Raw genomic sequence first — 14,016 nt, 5'->3', positions numbered from 1 at the left:
GACTGTTGTCTCCCCAGAGAGGCTACACTGCCCGGCATGAGGTCCGCCAGTTCCACTTCACGGCCTGGCCGGAGCATGGTGTCCCCTACCATGCTACTGGGCTGCTGGCCTTCATCCGGCGCGTGAAGGCCTCCACGCCCCCTGACGCTGGGCCCATCGTCATCCACTGCAGGTGGGGCGCTGGGAATCCCCAGGAGAGGAGGGGCTGGGAGTGGGGTTGGTTCACGGTCCCTCCAGAAGGCTGGGCTTGGGTTCATCCTGCTTAGAGGACAGGAGAGAAGGACCCCCAAGGACCATCTGCCCTTTGAGCTTCGGCACTGAGGTTGGCCCTGTCCTATGCTCCCTGAGACCTGTGAGGCCCTGGGCCTGGATGCCGAGGAGGCGCTGAGACACGGAGGTGCAGGGGCTGGTGAAGATAGAGTGCTGTCTGCTTCCACGTAGGCAGTATGCACTGCACGCCTGCCCTGTGCTAGGTTTGGCCCAGGTGCTGGGAGGGACCTCGCCTTCTCTCCAAACCCAGGGCCTTTCCTCGCCCTGGGCCTTCTCACTCTCTGCAGCTTTGACCTCACTCCCTCCTTTCCCAGCCCTGCCTTGGTTGGCTCCTGTGACCCCAATGGCCCTTCCTCTCTGCTCTGCCTCCCCCTTGGCTCCATACCTTCCTAAGTGGGGACCCAGTGCCCTGTCTTATTCCTGTCCCCTCTCTACCCCTGGAGAGCTTAACCTCTGACCCTTGTGACGTTGGTGAGTCCCCTGGGCCCACAAGTCCTTGGCCTCTCTATCTCGTCCTGGCTCCTCTCCTTGGGTTCTTATCAGCTTCCCAAATGCCACGTGGCAGACTCATTCATTTCCCTGCTCTGCCCCCAAACCAGCTTCTTTTTGATTTCTTTAGGCCTATTTAAGGTACTGTCTTTTTGGAATAAAACTTTATTAATGTAGAATGTACTTAAACAAGGTGCACAAATAATAAGTGTGTATATCACTTTATGAATTTTCACAAAAATTCATTGAACACACGTGTGAAATAACCACACTTCAGATCAAGAAACGGAACATTAGCAGCCCCCAGAAGCCCCCTTGACCCGCCTTCTGGTCTGTACCCGCCTCCTCCCTCCCAGAACAGTCACTCTCCTGACTGCTAAACCCTCGTTTTGCACTTTGCATAAATGGAATCGCACTGTGTGTGCTCTTTGGGTCTGACTGCTTTCCCTCCACCTTATGCTTGTAAGATTTGTCCAGATTGTCTGCTGCACCGCCGGATGAATAAACCCCAGTGTGTTTATCCATTCCACTGTTGATAGGCGTTTGGGTGGTTTCCCGTTCTGAGCTGTTATGAATAGTGCTGCTGAGCACCTTCTGTGGCACGTCTTTTGGCCCACGTGCACACGCATTGGGGTGAGGTGTGTATGGAGGAGTGGAATTGCTGTCTGTGCGAACATTCAGCTTTAGCAGATACTGCCAGTTTTCTAAAGTGGTTGTACTGATTTAAGCCCCCAGCAGTGGTGTGCGGGACACCCCATTGCCACGTGTTCTTGCCAACACTTTGATGCCACCATTTTCAAGTTTGAAATCTTGGTGTCATCTTTGTCTTCTCCCCGCTCCTCTCAAATCTCCTCAGCCTGGTGCTGAGCGTGGGGATCCTAGTGATGGACCCGAGACAGCCCAGCTCTTGATGAGCTCCCAGGGGGGTCAGGGAGCCAGCCACATAAGCCGCGACCACATAGCAGGAAGAGTGTTTTAATAAAAGCCTGCCCAGATTGCTCGGGGAGCGCAGGAGAATGACATCTGCTGGACGGATTGGGGAGGCTCTACCCAGTCTCTCAGTGGGTGTGGGTGTGTGGGGCTTTGAAGGATGGCCAGGAGACTTGGGGGATATCGAGGAGGCAAGAACATTCTAGGTTAAGCTCTGAGCATCACCTTTGTTCCTCTCCCTCTATCAAAGTTGCTAAGTCTCACCCCCTCATTCTCCTTACCCTTTCCCCCTCTCCTTCCCCAAGGCCCGTCCTCTATCACATTCCACCACAACTCTGCCAGCAGCCTTCTCCCTGGCTCATCTGTGCCCCGGGTGCGGTCTCTCTGTGCCTCCATCCCCTGTGTGGTGTAGATATGGCCAGGTGCCCCAGGGCCCCTCTTTTCATCTCCTTGGTCCTGGGCTTCCTCCCCAAGGCCCTGAGCTGCCCTGGGACTCTCTCTCCCCCCAGCGCGGGCACTGGCCGCACAGGTTGCTACATCGTTCTGGATGTGATGCTGGACATGGCGGAGTGTGAGGGCGTCGTGGACATTTACAACTGCGTGAAGACCCTCTGCTCCCGGCGCGTCAACATGATCCAGACGGAGGTGGGAGACGCAGCCCTCTCCCGCTGCCCCCTCCAGGACTGGGGCCCCTGTGCAGGGGCTCACAGCTGGGGGTGTGTCAGAGGCTGTCCTGAGGCTCTTCCCCTCTCCAGGGTTTCCCCGCTGTTCTTTTGCATCCCCGAACTTGGCCTGCTGACCTCTTAGGGTTTTCCCACACTCAGCCCCACTGTGTTCTGTTAGGTGAGGTCAGACAGCAGCAGGCTAAGGTCATAGGTTCTGCAGGCAAGACATACCCAGGTTTGTGTCCTCATCAGATGTATAACCCTGGGCTGGCCCTCACCTTCAGAGCTTCTCACAAGGATGAAAGATGAGATAAGTGAATGTGTCCACGAAGGTCATTTCGAGGAGCGTTGGTTGAACCTGTTGTGACATGTGGGTGGACTCGTCCTACCTCAGAGCGCCCCCACCTCAGCCTTGAGCTTCTTCCCCCTCCCACCGCCCCCAAATCTCTAGCTGATAGTCCCCCCTGGTTCCTCATAGCCTTGCCTTCTGTTCCAGGAGCAGTACATCTTCATCCACGACGCAATCCTGGAGGCCTGCCTGTGTGGGGAGACCACCATCCCTGTCAGCGAGTTCAAGGCCACCTACAAGGAGATGATCCGCATTGACCCTCAGAGTAACTCGTCCCAGCTGCGGGAGGAGTTCCAGGTGGGGCATGAGTGTGTGTTGTAGGTGTGTAACTGTAAGTGAATGAGTGAGTGTGGTGCGTGGTGTATTGGGAGGTCCTCAGTGCTGTGGGAGTCCTCTGCAGGAGGGACAGAATTGGGCTACCAGGAAGGACTTTGAGACAGTGCAGGAGGTGGTACATCAGTGGTTAGGAGCCCAGGCTTTGAGGTCAGATAAACCTGAGTTCAAATCCTGGCTTACCTAGTTACGAGCGGTGAGTAGCCTTGAACAAGTCACTTTACCTCTCCAAGCCTCAGTTTTCTTACCTAGAAAAGAAAGATGGTTAATATTGCCCTTGCAGTGTTTGTATTGGTTAGGATTCTTTTGGTTGAAAGTGATAAAAGTCCAGCTCAATGGCTCTTATAACTGAAAACGCTGAGAATGGTGTGGCTTCAGTTATGGCTGGATCTAGGGGCTCAAATGAGGATGCCAAGCCTTAGTCTCTGTCTGTTTTTGGTTCTGCTCTCCTCTGCTTTTGCTTCATTCTCAGACCCACACCTTGGTTCCCAGCAGTGCCAGGCTCATGTCGTCTCTACTATCAGGACACTCTGGAAAGAGGCACTTCCTGCCCCCAAGCTCTTCAACAAAATTCTTGGACCAAACTCTCGTCCCTGAGCTGGTCACTGGGGCCAGAGGGATGGAACACACTGATTGACCCGGGCCTGGTTCTGGGGTGGGGCCAGTCTCCCATGTCATGTGACTGAGACAAGGGAAGCCTGGTTCTCCAGAGAAGCTGGAGAGTGGTCAGGGGGCAGGTGAGACCCCAGAAGTCCTCTCCACTCCAGGGTTCCTGTGAGGGTTTGGCAGGATGGCATGTGCTGGTGCCTGGCACTCTAGAGCCGGTACAGAGTGATGTCACAGGAAATGCTGCCTGTGGTTCCTGGAGGAGGATGTCAGGCCCTGGGGACCATGAGAGCCTGGGGTTCCTTGTTAGGGATCCCCAAGAACAAGAGAAAGAAACAGACTCATGAATCAGGATCGTGAGGCCTGAAGGCAAGAGGGTAGAGACGACCGGAGTCCCTGCTTGCTGTAGTCCAGGTGCTCTGCACTTACGTTCTGTTCAGACGGGGTCGTGACCGAGGAAGGTGACCGTCTCTGCCGGGTCCCTGGGGTCTGCTTTGTGGAAGATGTGGGTCTCAGGGCTTGTCTCCATGAAAGCACCCGATAAGCTAGTGACCACCCTCGCTGTGCCTTGTGTGTGTTGATCCTGCGTGTGCCAGGCCCAGTGCTCGGTGCGAGGCCTCAGCTCCCTTCATCTCCCCACCAGCCCCTGAGGCGGGCATGTTCTTATCCACTTTGCAGTTGAGGAATACTGAGGCTGGGAGATGCACTAGCTTGTCTGAGGTTACGCGGGCGGTGAGGAGGCAGACTCCAGACCCTGCGCGGCCTGGACGGGGAGCCTGGGGCCCTGCCCTCTCTCCGTTCTCGCTGGACCTCAGTTTCTCCATCCATAAAGTGGGGGTGATACCCCAGCCCAGTCTCCTCCCTGGGGCTGTGAGGAGGCCCAGCAAGCACTGGACGTCACCTGCATTCCTCTTCCCGCTCTGTGTAGACACTGAACTCGGTCACACCGCCACTGGACGTGGAGGAGTGCAGCATCGCCCTGCTGCCCCGGAACCGGGACAAGAACCGCAGCATGGACGTGCTGCCGCCCGACCGCTGCCTGCCCTTCCTTATCCCCACCGACGGGGACCCCAGCAACTACATCAACGCGGCCCTGACTGACGTGAGGGCCAGGGCGGGGCAGGCTCTGGGGCTCCTCCACCCAGCAGGATCTGGGAGGGTCCAGGAGCCACGGGAGCGGAGCTGAGGGCTCTGGTTGGGGGAATCCTCTGCCCTTTTGGGACACCAGGCCCATGAGGTGACCCTCCTACCCTTAGTGATCTTCCATTCAGGGCATCAAAGCCAGTGTTCTCCCTCAGGTATTAACCTTGGCTGGAGTGGGGGAGGTCTGGGTGGTGGACTTCAGGCAAGGCCGTCTCCAGGATCAGGCCCAGCAGAGCCTGGGGTAGGATGAGTGATTCAGGGAGCTTTGGCAGGTGTGGATGGGAGGGTTTGGGGTTGGTACTTGAGAGGTGATGTCTGGAGCCAGGGGAGCTTGTCCTGGGGTGATTGAGCTGGAGCTTGCCCCAGGACCCGGCCTGGAATGGTGACTTGTTCCCTGGCCCCACCCTGGCTGTGGTCTGAGGACTCAGGAGCCATTTAGAAGCCCCTCTCCCTGCCCCCAGCTCGGGGGGCTCTGCCTCCTTTATTGGGTGCTGCAAGCTGAGCATGGGCTTTAGGGCCCAATGAATAACTCCAAGGTGCTGCTGTCTGAGGGGCAGGAGTCTGTGAGCATCACCTCTTTGCTCTCCCGGTGGAACCCGGTGAGAGAGAAGCGCAGGAGACAGACAGGTGGAGATCACAGCCATACCTTTTTAAGAAAACTGATGAAACTGGAGAACGTGACTTCAGATGTGTGGCTCAGTGGACTGGCAACTCCTTCCTCCTTAGTCAGGCTGACCTGTCCTCCCAGATACCATTGTACAGCCACAGGCCACCCCTCCCCAGCAGGGCCAGGCTTTACGTGTGGCAGGAACCAGGAACAGTTACAGTACACACCTTCTGAGGACAGGCTATCTGCAAAAAGAGGAAGGGGCCGAGCTGAGCACGCTCATCCTTGTCCCACACTCGCCCATGGGAGGAGTGCGTGCAGGCGGGCCAAGGCCAGTGTGTCTCCACTGGACATCTCTCCACGTGCAAATCAGAGATGTGGAGCGGGAGGGTCCCTCGTGGCAGCTACGAGGAAGATGGTTCCTGGCCAGAGCCCCTTGGCAGGACAGTGCAGGGGACAGTGGGCTTTCTCTAAAGAGGGAGAGCTCCCGGCCTTGCTTCCCAGGGGCTTCCCGGTGGGAGCTGAAGGCGAGGGGAGGAGCAGCCCCAGCCGCTGAAGGGAGCGACGGGCAAGGGGCCCATCTGTCACCAGCCTGATGGCATGTGTGTGAGTGTAGGTGTGCATATGACTGCTGAGGGGGTCGGGGTCCTGAAGAGGTGGCATGGGGAGTGGAGAGTTGTGATGGGAACTTAGGAATCTGTGACCTCCCTCCCAGCCCACTCTTTGGCCTCAGCGTGCCCATCTGCACATGGGGGAGGGGAGGCTGGGAAGGAGGCCCTCTGAGGGGCCTGAGCGTCTCTGAGCTGGGGAGGGTCTTGTTGCTCCCTGGCCCTGGGTGGGAATGGGCCTGTCAGGTGGAGGAGCTTCCCTGGGGTCTTTGATACTTTGGGTACTTCATCCCTGCCGGGCACAGCCTGTCGATCGTGAGCCAGGATGCCCCGGAGCCGGGAGCCTTGACTCTTGGATTGCAGCGAGCTTGTCTGGGGGCCAGCTGGGGTCTGTCTGGGGTGGTCAGTCTGCAGGGAGCCCTATCAGGTGCGCAGGCTTGAGTGTTGGAGCCTGGTGGGGCCTGGCCTGGAGGAGCTGCCAGTCAGGGGACCTTCAGAGTCCCAGGGAGGAGGTCGTAGGAGAAGGGGTGGGGGGGACATGGACGGTGGGCAAGGCAGGGCACCAGGAGGAGACAGGGTGGGGCTGAAGGGGTGAAGGCCGGTGCCAGTGCTCCTGGCGGGATGAGGTCGGGAGTGGGGAGCAGAGTCCCTCCCTGGGTTGGGATCTCAGAGCCTTCATCCGTGGAGTTGGAAGGGACCTGGAGAAATAGTCAGACATATTTATTGAACCCCTGCAGGTGCTGGGCACAGGCCACAGCCTGAAATCTCTGTTCTCCTGAACCTTGCATTCGGGGGATGAGATGAGACAGTCAATAAACAAATATATAATGGGATGTCACACACTAGTAATTTCTACAAAAAAACAACCAAGCAGAAGAAGTATTTAATGTGGGTTTTGGGGGCATGTGTGTGGCTATTTTTGATGAGGTGGTAAGAAGGGCCTCTTTGAGGAGGTGGCAGGTAAGCAAAGACCAGAAAGAAGTGAGGGAGAGAGCCATGTAAACACTTAGGAAATTTGTGTTAGGCAACAGGAATAGTAAATGCAAAGGCCCTGAGGCAGGAAGCAGACTTGGCCAGCCTCTGCCTACCATGCCCAAGCTCCCATTGCCACACATTTGGGAACCTTTTGCTGTTTAGTTCCCGGGGGCCATGGGCTTGGGCACTAGAGGCCCGGGGCTCCCTCTGTCAATTCAGGCCTCAGTGCATCAGCCAAAGTTGGAAATGGGCCACTGGAGGTCCTGTGGGGCCGAGCCATGCAGCTCAGAGTGGGCAGGGTGGGAGGACAGCCTGTGGGGGGCTCCACCTGTGGCAGGGACGGTGGACAGGCCCTGCTGAGTCCCGGTTTCTCTGCAGAGCTACACGCGGAGCGCAGCGTTCATCGTGACCCTGCACCCGCTGCAGAGCACCACGCCCGACTTCTGGCGGCTGGTCTACGACTATGGGTGCACCTCCATCGTCATGCTCAACCAGCTGCACCAGTCCAACTCCGCCTGGGTGAGGGCCCCGTGGGCCAGGCTGCCTGGCTGCCTGCTGCCCAGGACCCCAGTGTGTTCAGGGCATGTCCCAGCAGTCGGGGTTGGATCCCAGTGCTGCTGCTTGGTTGTTGAGTGACCTTAGACGGGTTACACTCCTTCCAGAGCCTTGGTTTCCTCATCCGTAAAACGAGGCTGTCAGACTGGAGACAAATAGCTCCTCTTTATTGAGCACCTGCTGTATGCCAGGGACTGTGCTTTGCACTTATGGGCTTCAGGGGAGAAAGTTAAGATCTGGAGAGGTGAAGCAACTTCTCCAAGGTCACACAGCTGGGAAGTGGCAGAGCTGTGCTCCCTACCCTGCCCGGGCTGCCTCCCGCCAGAGCTCCTGGACTAAACTGCCCATTATGGGGGCCTTAGAGGCAGAGTAAGTTCCCAGCCTCCTCACTTTCTGACTTTTGATGGAGGATGAGTGAATTTACCTCTTGAGCCTTAGTTTCCTTCTCTGTAAAATGGGCACCCTCACAGCACCGGTTCTTTCATGGGGTTGTTGTCAGGACCACGTGAGCTGTGTGTAGAAGGCCGTGCCTAGCACAGAGTAGTGCTGAAGATGGTGAGGGTGACAGTCACTACTGAGGTTGGTCCAGACACTGGTTCAGTGACCTCAGCCTGGGGCAGCCAGTGGGGCTGCCCCCAATTCCTTTTCGGGCTCCCAAAGCTGGAGCTCCCGGGCAAAGCAGATGCCCAGCCTTCCAGCCCCAGGTGACCGTATTCCCTAGATGTTTGTGCGAGGCCAGGAAGATTTGCTGTCAAATGAGCATGACAGCCTCTTAATGGCCGCCTGGACAAGACTGGATAACTGGGCTCTTTACGAGTCAGGCACCTGGTATAGATGGCCCAGGACTGCAAGGTCACGGGCTCCAGCCTCTGGGCAGAGATCTGGAGGGACTCCTACACAGCAAGAACCCGCTCTTGCTCAGACAGTGGGGAGGGACCCAGAGGGAGGCTTATGCAGACATCATTCACTGGTCGCCCATTTGCTCATTCATTCGACCACCTTTTCTCATGAGCCACTCCCTGCTAGGCCCTACAGCTGGGAGTGGGGAGACAGAACACACAACCCCTCTGAGATCTTATGGTCCGGGGGAAGCAGGGACAAAACCGAGAGTGACATCAAGGAGGGAAAGGGCTAGCATGGAGCTGGCACAGGGATGCAGGGGAGCCTGGGGGAATAGTATACCAGGGAGGGCTTCCTGGAGGAGGCAGTGTCTGAGCTGAGATGTGTAGGAAGGGTAGAATTAACTAGGTGAAGAGGTGGGAGATGAGTCATCCATGGAGAAGGAGCAGTCCACACAAAGGTCTGAATGCAAGGAGCGGCCAGGACCCCAGGCAAAAAGAGGAAGGCAGTGTCCTCTCTTTGTGGGCTGTGGTCAGAGAAGAAGGGAGCTAGAGCATAGTGTTGTCTGGGAGCAGCTTGGGGCCATTTTACAGATGGGAAACTGGGGTGCTGAGAAAGGGAGAGCTTTACCTGGGCTCCAGGCAGAGCTGAGACTAGAAGCCGGGGCTCTGGGCCTGCTAGTCTGGAGGACCCATGTGTGTATATGTGTGGGGGCTGTGCCTCCTCTGTTCCTCTCCTGTCTCGAGTCTGCAGCTTGGGGGAGTGCATTTAAGATCCTGACTCCATGGAGGGGTCCTGGGGCAGGCGTGGGAGTGCTGAGCTGTGTCACAGCATCTGGGATACCCCACCTCTGTGAGGTGATGCTGGAGGGCAGAGGGAGTGAGAGAGAAGGCCCGGGACTGGGGGTGCTGGGGTGGGTGGGGGTGATCTAGCCCTATCCCTGGCAGAAGGAGCCTCATGGAGGTGTGTGTGTGTGTGCATACGTGTGTGTGGGTGTGTTAGGTGTTGCTGTATAGCCGCACAGCAGTGTCAGTGCACCCACTGTGAAGGGTTCGTCTCAGCTGACCTGAGTGTGTCAGTACAGAACTCCTTGCGGCAGGTGTGCCCTGCAGTCTGATGACTGGGTGGCAGAGAGTGGGAGGCCTCTGGAGTGAGTGGGGCTCCCAGGGCAGGTGTGGAGGTCTGGGGGCGGGTGTGAGCAGCAGCTGCCCCTGTCGGGCTCTGTCAGCTCCCCTCTCCGTGCCTGTGCCCCAAGCCGTGCCTGCAGTACTGGCCAGAGCCAGGCCGGCAGCAGTATGGCCTCATGGAGGTGGAGTTCGTGTCGGGTTCAGTGGATGAAGACTTGGTAGCCCGTGTCTTCCGGGTGCAGAACATCTCTCGGGTGAGTGATCCGGGAGCCCCAGGGTGAGAACCTGGGTGGTGGCTGGGGTGGCCTTTAATGACCCTCTTGAGGTCACCAGGGGGCCTCGTCACCCCGGTGCTCATGTCCCCCTGGCTGCTTCGCACCCCCAGCTGCAGGAGGGGCACCTGCTGGTGCGGCACTTCCAGTTCCTGCGCTGGTCTGCATACCGGGACACGCCTGACTCCAAGAAGGCCTTCCTGCACCTGCTGGCCGAGGTGGACAAGTGGCAGGCGGAGAGTGGGGATGGACGCACCGTTGTGCACTGCCTGTGAGTGCTGGCCCTGCTGCAGGCCTGGGGGAGGGGTCAGGAGCCATGGGCCAGGGTCCCAGGTCAGCGTGAGAGAGGGCTCAAGGCTGGCACTGGAGCCCCTGGGCTCCTAGATGGCCATGGTCTGGACTCTGCCCGACCAGGCAAGGCTGGCCCTGCCTTCCCTGGAGGAACCCAGTCAGCTTCCAGGGTGTAGACTCAACGCGGAACGATGGCCAGTAGCCTCTGTGTGATGTCTGACTTTGCTAGTTTAGTTAGAGTCCTGGAGGGACTGTTTACCCCACCCTATGGGGGTGCAGGTTTTAAGCTGATGGAATTCCGGTCTTCTATCATGCCTGCCCTTGTGCAGCTTTTTCATCCATCCATGTGCCTCATTCACAAATTCATTTCTTCACTGGTGTCTGGGTGCAGTCACTCCTCTGCCCCCCACTCTTCCATGCTTTCAGCACTTACCACCCTCCCAGTGCCAGGCTGGGCACTCTGGGTGCAAGAGATAGGGGGCTGACTCAGGCCGGGCTGGTGGGAGAGACCCCTCCAGAAGGGGGCTGAGGGCCCAGTCCCACTCCCTTCTCCCACGAGGCACCCACACCCCAGAGTCACAGAAACTGAGGAGGGAGAGTGATGGGGATGGGAGGGTTTCTGTGTGTGAGAGGCTTGACCAGGAGCGTCTGTGTGTTTGCGCCTTGTGGCTGTTGCTGGGGGTGACTGGTGTGCTCACTGCTCATTTTCCATTCTGCTTTCTTGCTGCTCTGCCGCCCTCCTCCGTGGCTGTCTTAGTCCCAGCGTCTTTCTCTGGGAGTGTGTCTGGCCTTCTTTCTCTCAGCATCTGATGTTTCTCCTGGAGGCGCTGTCTTTCTAGATGCTTCCAGGCTTCGGATGCCAGTCTTAGCGTCTGACTCCGCTCCCTTAACCATGTCCCGCCCCTCATCCCTGGGCTCCCGGACCCCTCCTTTCTGGGTTCCCTGGCCCCGCCCCTCGCCCCTGGGCTCCCGGACCCCTCCTTTCTGGGTTCCCTGACCCCGCCCCTCGCCCCTGGGCTGCCTGGCTCCTCCTTTCTGGGTTCCCTGGCCCCGCCCCTCGCCCCTGGGCTCCCTGGCTCCTCCTTTCTGGGTTCCCTGGCCCCGCCCCTCGCCCCTGGGCTGCCTGACTCCTCCTTTCTGGGTTCCCTGGCCCCGCCCCTCACCCCTGGGCTGCCCGGACTCCTCCTTTCTGGGTTCCCTGGCCCCGCCCCTCATCCCTGGGCTGCCCGGACTCCTCCTTTCTGGGTTCCCTGGCCCCGCCCCTCGCCCCTGGGCTCCCGGACCCCTCCTTTCTGGGTTCCCTGGCCCCGCCCCTCGCCCCTGGGCTGCCTGGCTCCTCCTTTCTGGGTTCCCTGGCCCCGCCCCTCGCCCCTGGGCTGCCTGGCTCCTCCTTTCTGGGTTCCCTGGCCCCGCCCCTCGCCCCTGGGCTCCCGGACCCCTCCTTTCTAGGTTCCCTGGCCCCGCCCCTCGCCCCTGGGCTCCCGGACCCTGGCCCTGCCCTTCACCTCTGAGTTGCCCTCAACCCCGAGCCCGCCCCAAACCTTTTGTGTCTCATTCAGAAATGGTGGCGGCCGCAGCGGCACCTTCTGCGCCTGCGCCACCGTCCTGGAGATGATCCGCTGCCACAGCCTGGTGGACGTTTTCTTTGCTGCCAAAACGCTTAGGAACTACAAGCCCAATATGGTGGAGACCCTGGTAAGGGCCATGTCCCTCCGTGCCCAGCTACTCCCCCGTGCCCAGCTACTTCCCACTTTGCGGTCAGTGCTCGGCCGGGCCCCCCAGCACCCACACTCTCATATCTGCTCCCCACACTGGGCCTTGGGTTCTAGTCCCATGGTGCCAAAGCGTAACCCCAATTCCCCCTTCTGCCAAAGATGAGCCAGGGCCCCTGTCTGCCGTCTCTCCCCAGGACTCGAGAGGGGCCAGGCTTGTGATTTCTTCTCTCCCTCTCCCCAGGATCAGTACCACTTTTGCTATGATGTGGCCCTGGAGTACCTGGAGGGGCTGGAGGCAAGATAGCGGGGCCCGTGGCCTGGGACACCCACTGCGCACTCAGGGCCAGGCCCACCATGCCAGACTGATGAGAAAGACCTATGCTCCCTATTCTGCTCAGCCACAGCCCCAACAGGGAAAGCACTGGAGTGGACACTGGGCCCTCGGTGACCCTTCCACTGTGGACAGGGCCTTTTGACCTGTCCCATGGGCAGGCTGTGGGCCAAGGAGGAGCTTAGCAAGACTGCAACCCAGCCCACGTCCACAGGGTCCTGCAGGCCTATGCTGAGAGGCCTGGCACTGCCTGGCAGAGTGACAGGGGCTCAGAACTGCCAGCTCCAGGGAACCCAGGCCCAAGCCCCTTGACTGTGTCCCACCCCTCGGCAGAGATGTGTGAGGCCCTGCAGAGCGTGTGCCAGGCCGAGGGTTCCACCACTTGGCTCGACATGGGTAGAGAGTGCACTGGGGCTTGGCTTCTAGAATCTCATCTGGCCCAGCCGCTGAGGGGCCTGGGGAGATTGGGCTCTGCCCTGAATTGCCAGTGGGCATGGCAGCTTGGCCTCCCCGGGGGGAGCTGCAGCCCCCTCCACCCACTGCCCCCTGCAGCCCCAGGGATATTTTGCTCATGACCCCTCTCACTTCTGCTTCCCTGACGTGTGCTCTGAGCTTCCCCGAACCAGGAGCTGCCCATCCGCACCCTGCCCCCGCGGAGCCCCTGCCTGCCTGGCCCAGTGTCTGCAGAATGAAGTCACCTCAGTCCCTCTGCCTGTACCTTTCAGGCCTCACTGGCCGGTCCTGCTCAGCCTGGGCCAGTGACAGTCTGTGAGGCTGAATGACAGCCCCTGGGGTTGAGGTCCCTGTGGCTCCTGGTCAAACTGCCCACTGGGGAGGGGGCGCTGCTACGTCAGGGGTGCTCGCAAGCCCTGGAGTTTGGAGGAAGAAGGTATATTTTATGATGGAACATCAATGCTTTTTTGTTTGTTTTGTTATTTTTTGATGGAGGGGTGGGAAGATCTCTTTAAATGGGGCAGGCCACACCCCCATTCCGTGCCTCAATTTCCCCATCTGTAAACTGTAGATATGACTACTGACCTACCTCGCAGGGGGCTGTGGGGAGGCATAAGCTGATGTTTGTAAAACGCTTTGTAAATAAACGTGCTCTCTGAATGCCACAGAGTGGCCGTGTGTGTCTGACCCGCCTGCCCCGGGCTGCTCTCCTGCCCCCAGCCTCCTAGTGCAATGGGAGGCCCTGGACCGGGAGGCAGAGGCCTGAGTGGCAGCCTGGCCTTGGTTTTTTCATCCCAATGGTGGGCGTGTAGACCAGAGCCTCGCTCAGGGTTCTTCCTCTGGCAGAGGCCGTTCTGAGGGTTTCTGGCTGTTGCTGCCTCCACGCAGGCCTCTGAGTTAGTTCCTCAGGCGGTGGGCTTGATCCCGAGACCCCGAGGGCCACACAGCCGCCTTTCACTTCCGGGGCCTGGATCCGGGTCGAGCTCTTTCTGGGTAGCACGGGAGGCCCACGTTTTGGTGTGGGGCAGATGGGCCCCCCCAGCTGTGAGACCCTGGGTGAGTCTGCTGCCCTCTCGGGGGCTCAGTTTCCCATCTGTGAAATGGGGATGATCCTGTTAGGACCAGATGAGGTGGGATTAAGTGCCTTGAGTGGGGCCAGGCGTGTGGAAAGGGCTCCATGTAAAACACAGCAGAGATGGGGCAGAGGAGAGATGCCTCTTCTGGGATTGATCATCCAGGTGCCCGAGCCCAGCCGTTCCCAGGGGGAGGAGGAGTGGGCTGCTGGAAGGGACTCGAGTCACTCCTGGCTCTGTCACAAGCTTGCCGTGTGACCTTGGGTAAGACACTCCTGCTCTGAGCCTCAGTTTCTTCATATGAAAACCAGCTCTATGATGTACTGATTCTGTTCACACTCTGGCTGACTCTCTCTGCCTCAGTTTCTCTATTGGTTAAAGGAT

At 58.9% G+C, this 14,016-nt stretch overlaps 1 protein-coding gene across 12 annotated transcripts in view; it reads left to right on the top strand.

The window, feature by feature from the left end:
- Positions 1-13,224, top strand: part of PTPRU (protein tyrosine phosphatase receptor type U) — a 79,484-nt gene extending 66,260 nt beyond the window's left edge. For 7 of the 12 annotated variants that reach the window (XM_070596707.1, XM_070596697.1, XM_070596687.1 and 4 more), the window contains 9 exons: positions 18-172; positions 2,199-2,334; positions 2,851-3,000; positions 4,571-4,744; positions 7,354-7,494; positions 9,626-9,751; positions 9,883-10,040; positions 11,620-11,755; positions 12,017-13,224. In XM_070596707.1, the coding sequence (XP_070452808.1) occupies positions 18-172; positions 2,199-2,334; positions 2,851-3,000; positions 4,571-4,744; positions 7,354-7,494; positions 9,626-9,751; positions 9,883-10,040; positions 11,620-11,755; positions 12,017-12,079 (1,239 nt within the window). In that variant the 3' untranslated portion in view covers positions 12,080-13,224. The remainder of the gene's footprint in view (positions 1-17; positions 173-2,198; positions 2,335-2,850; positions 3,001-4,570; positions 4,745-7,353; positions 7,495-9,625; positions 9,752-9,882; positions 10,041-11,619; positions 11,756-12,016) is intronic. The other 5 variants (XM_070596775.1, XM_070596756.1, XM_070596748.1 and 2 more) reach the window with 1 other exon arrangement.
- Positions 13,225-14,016: the final 792 nt, after the last annotated feature.

Source organism: Equus przewalskii, chromosome 2 (genome assembly GCF_037783145.1).
Source record: "Equus przewalskii isolate Varuska chromosome 2, EquPr2, whole genome shotgun sequence".
In the NCBI taxonomy this organism is placed as follows: domain Eukaryota; kingdom Metazoa; phylum Chordata; class Mammalia; order Perissodactyla; family Equidae; genus Equus; species Equus przewalskii.
Note: the sequence above shows the minus strand (reverse complement) of the source record. Positions and strands in the feature narration are given on the sequence as shown.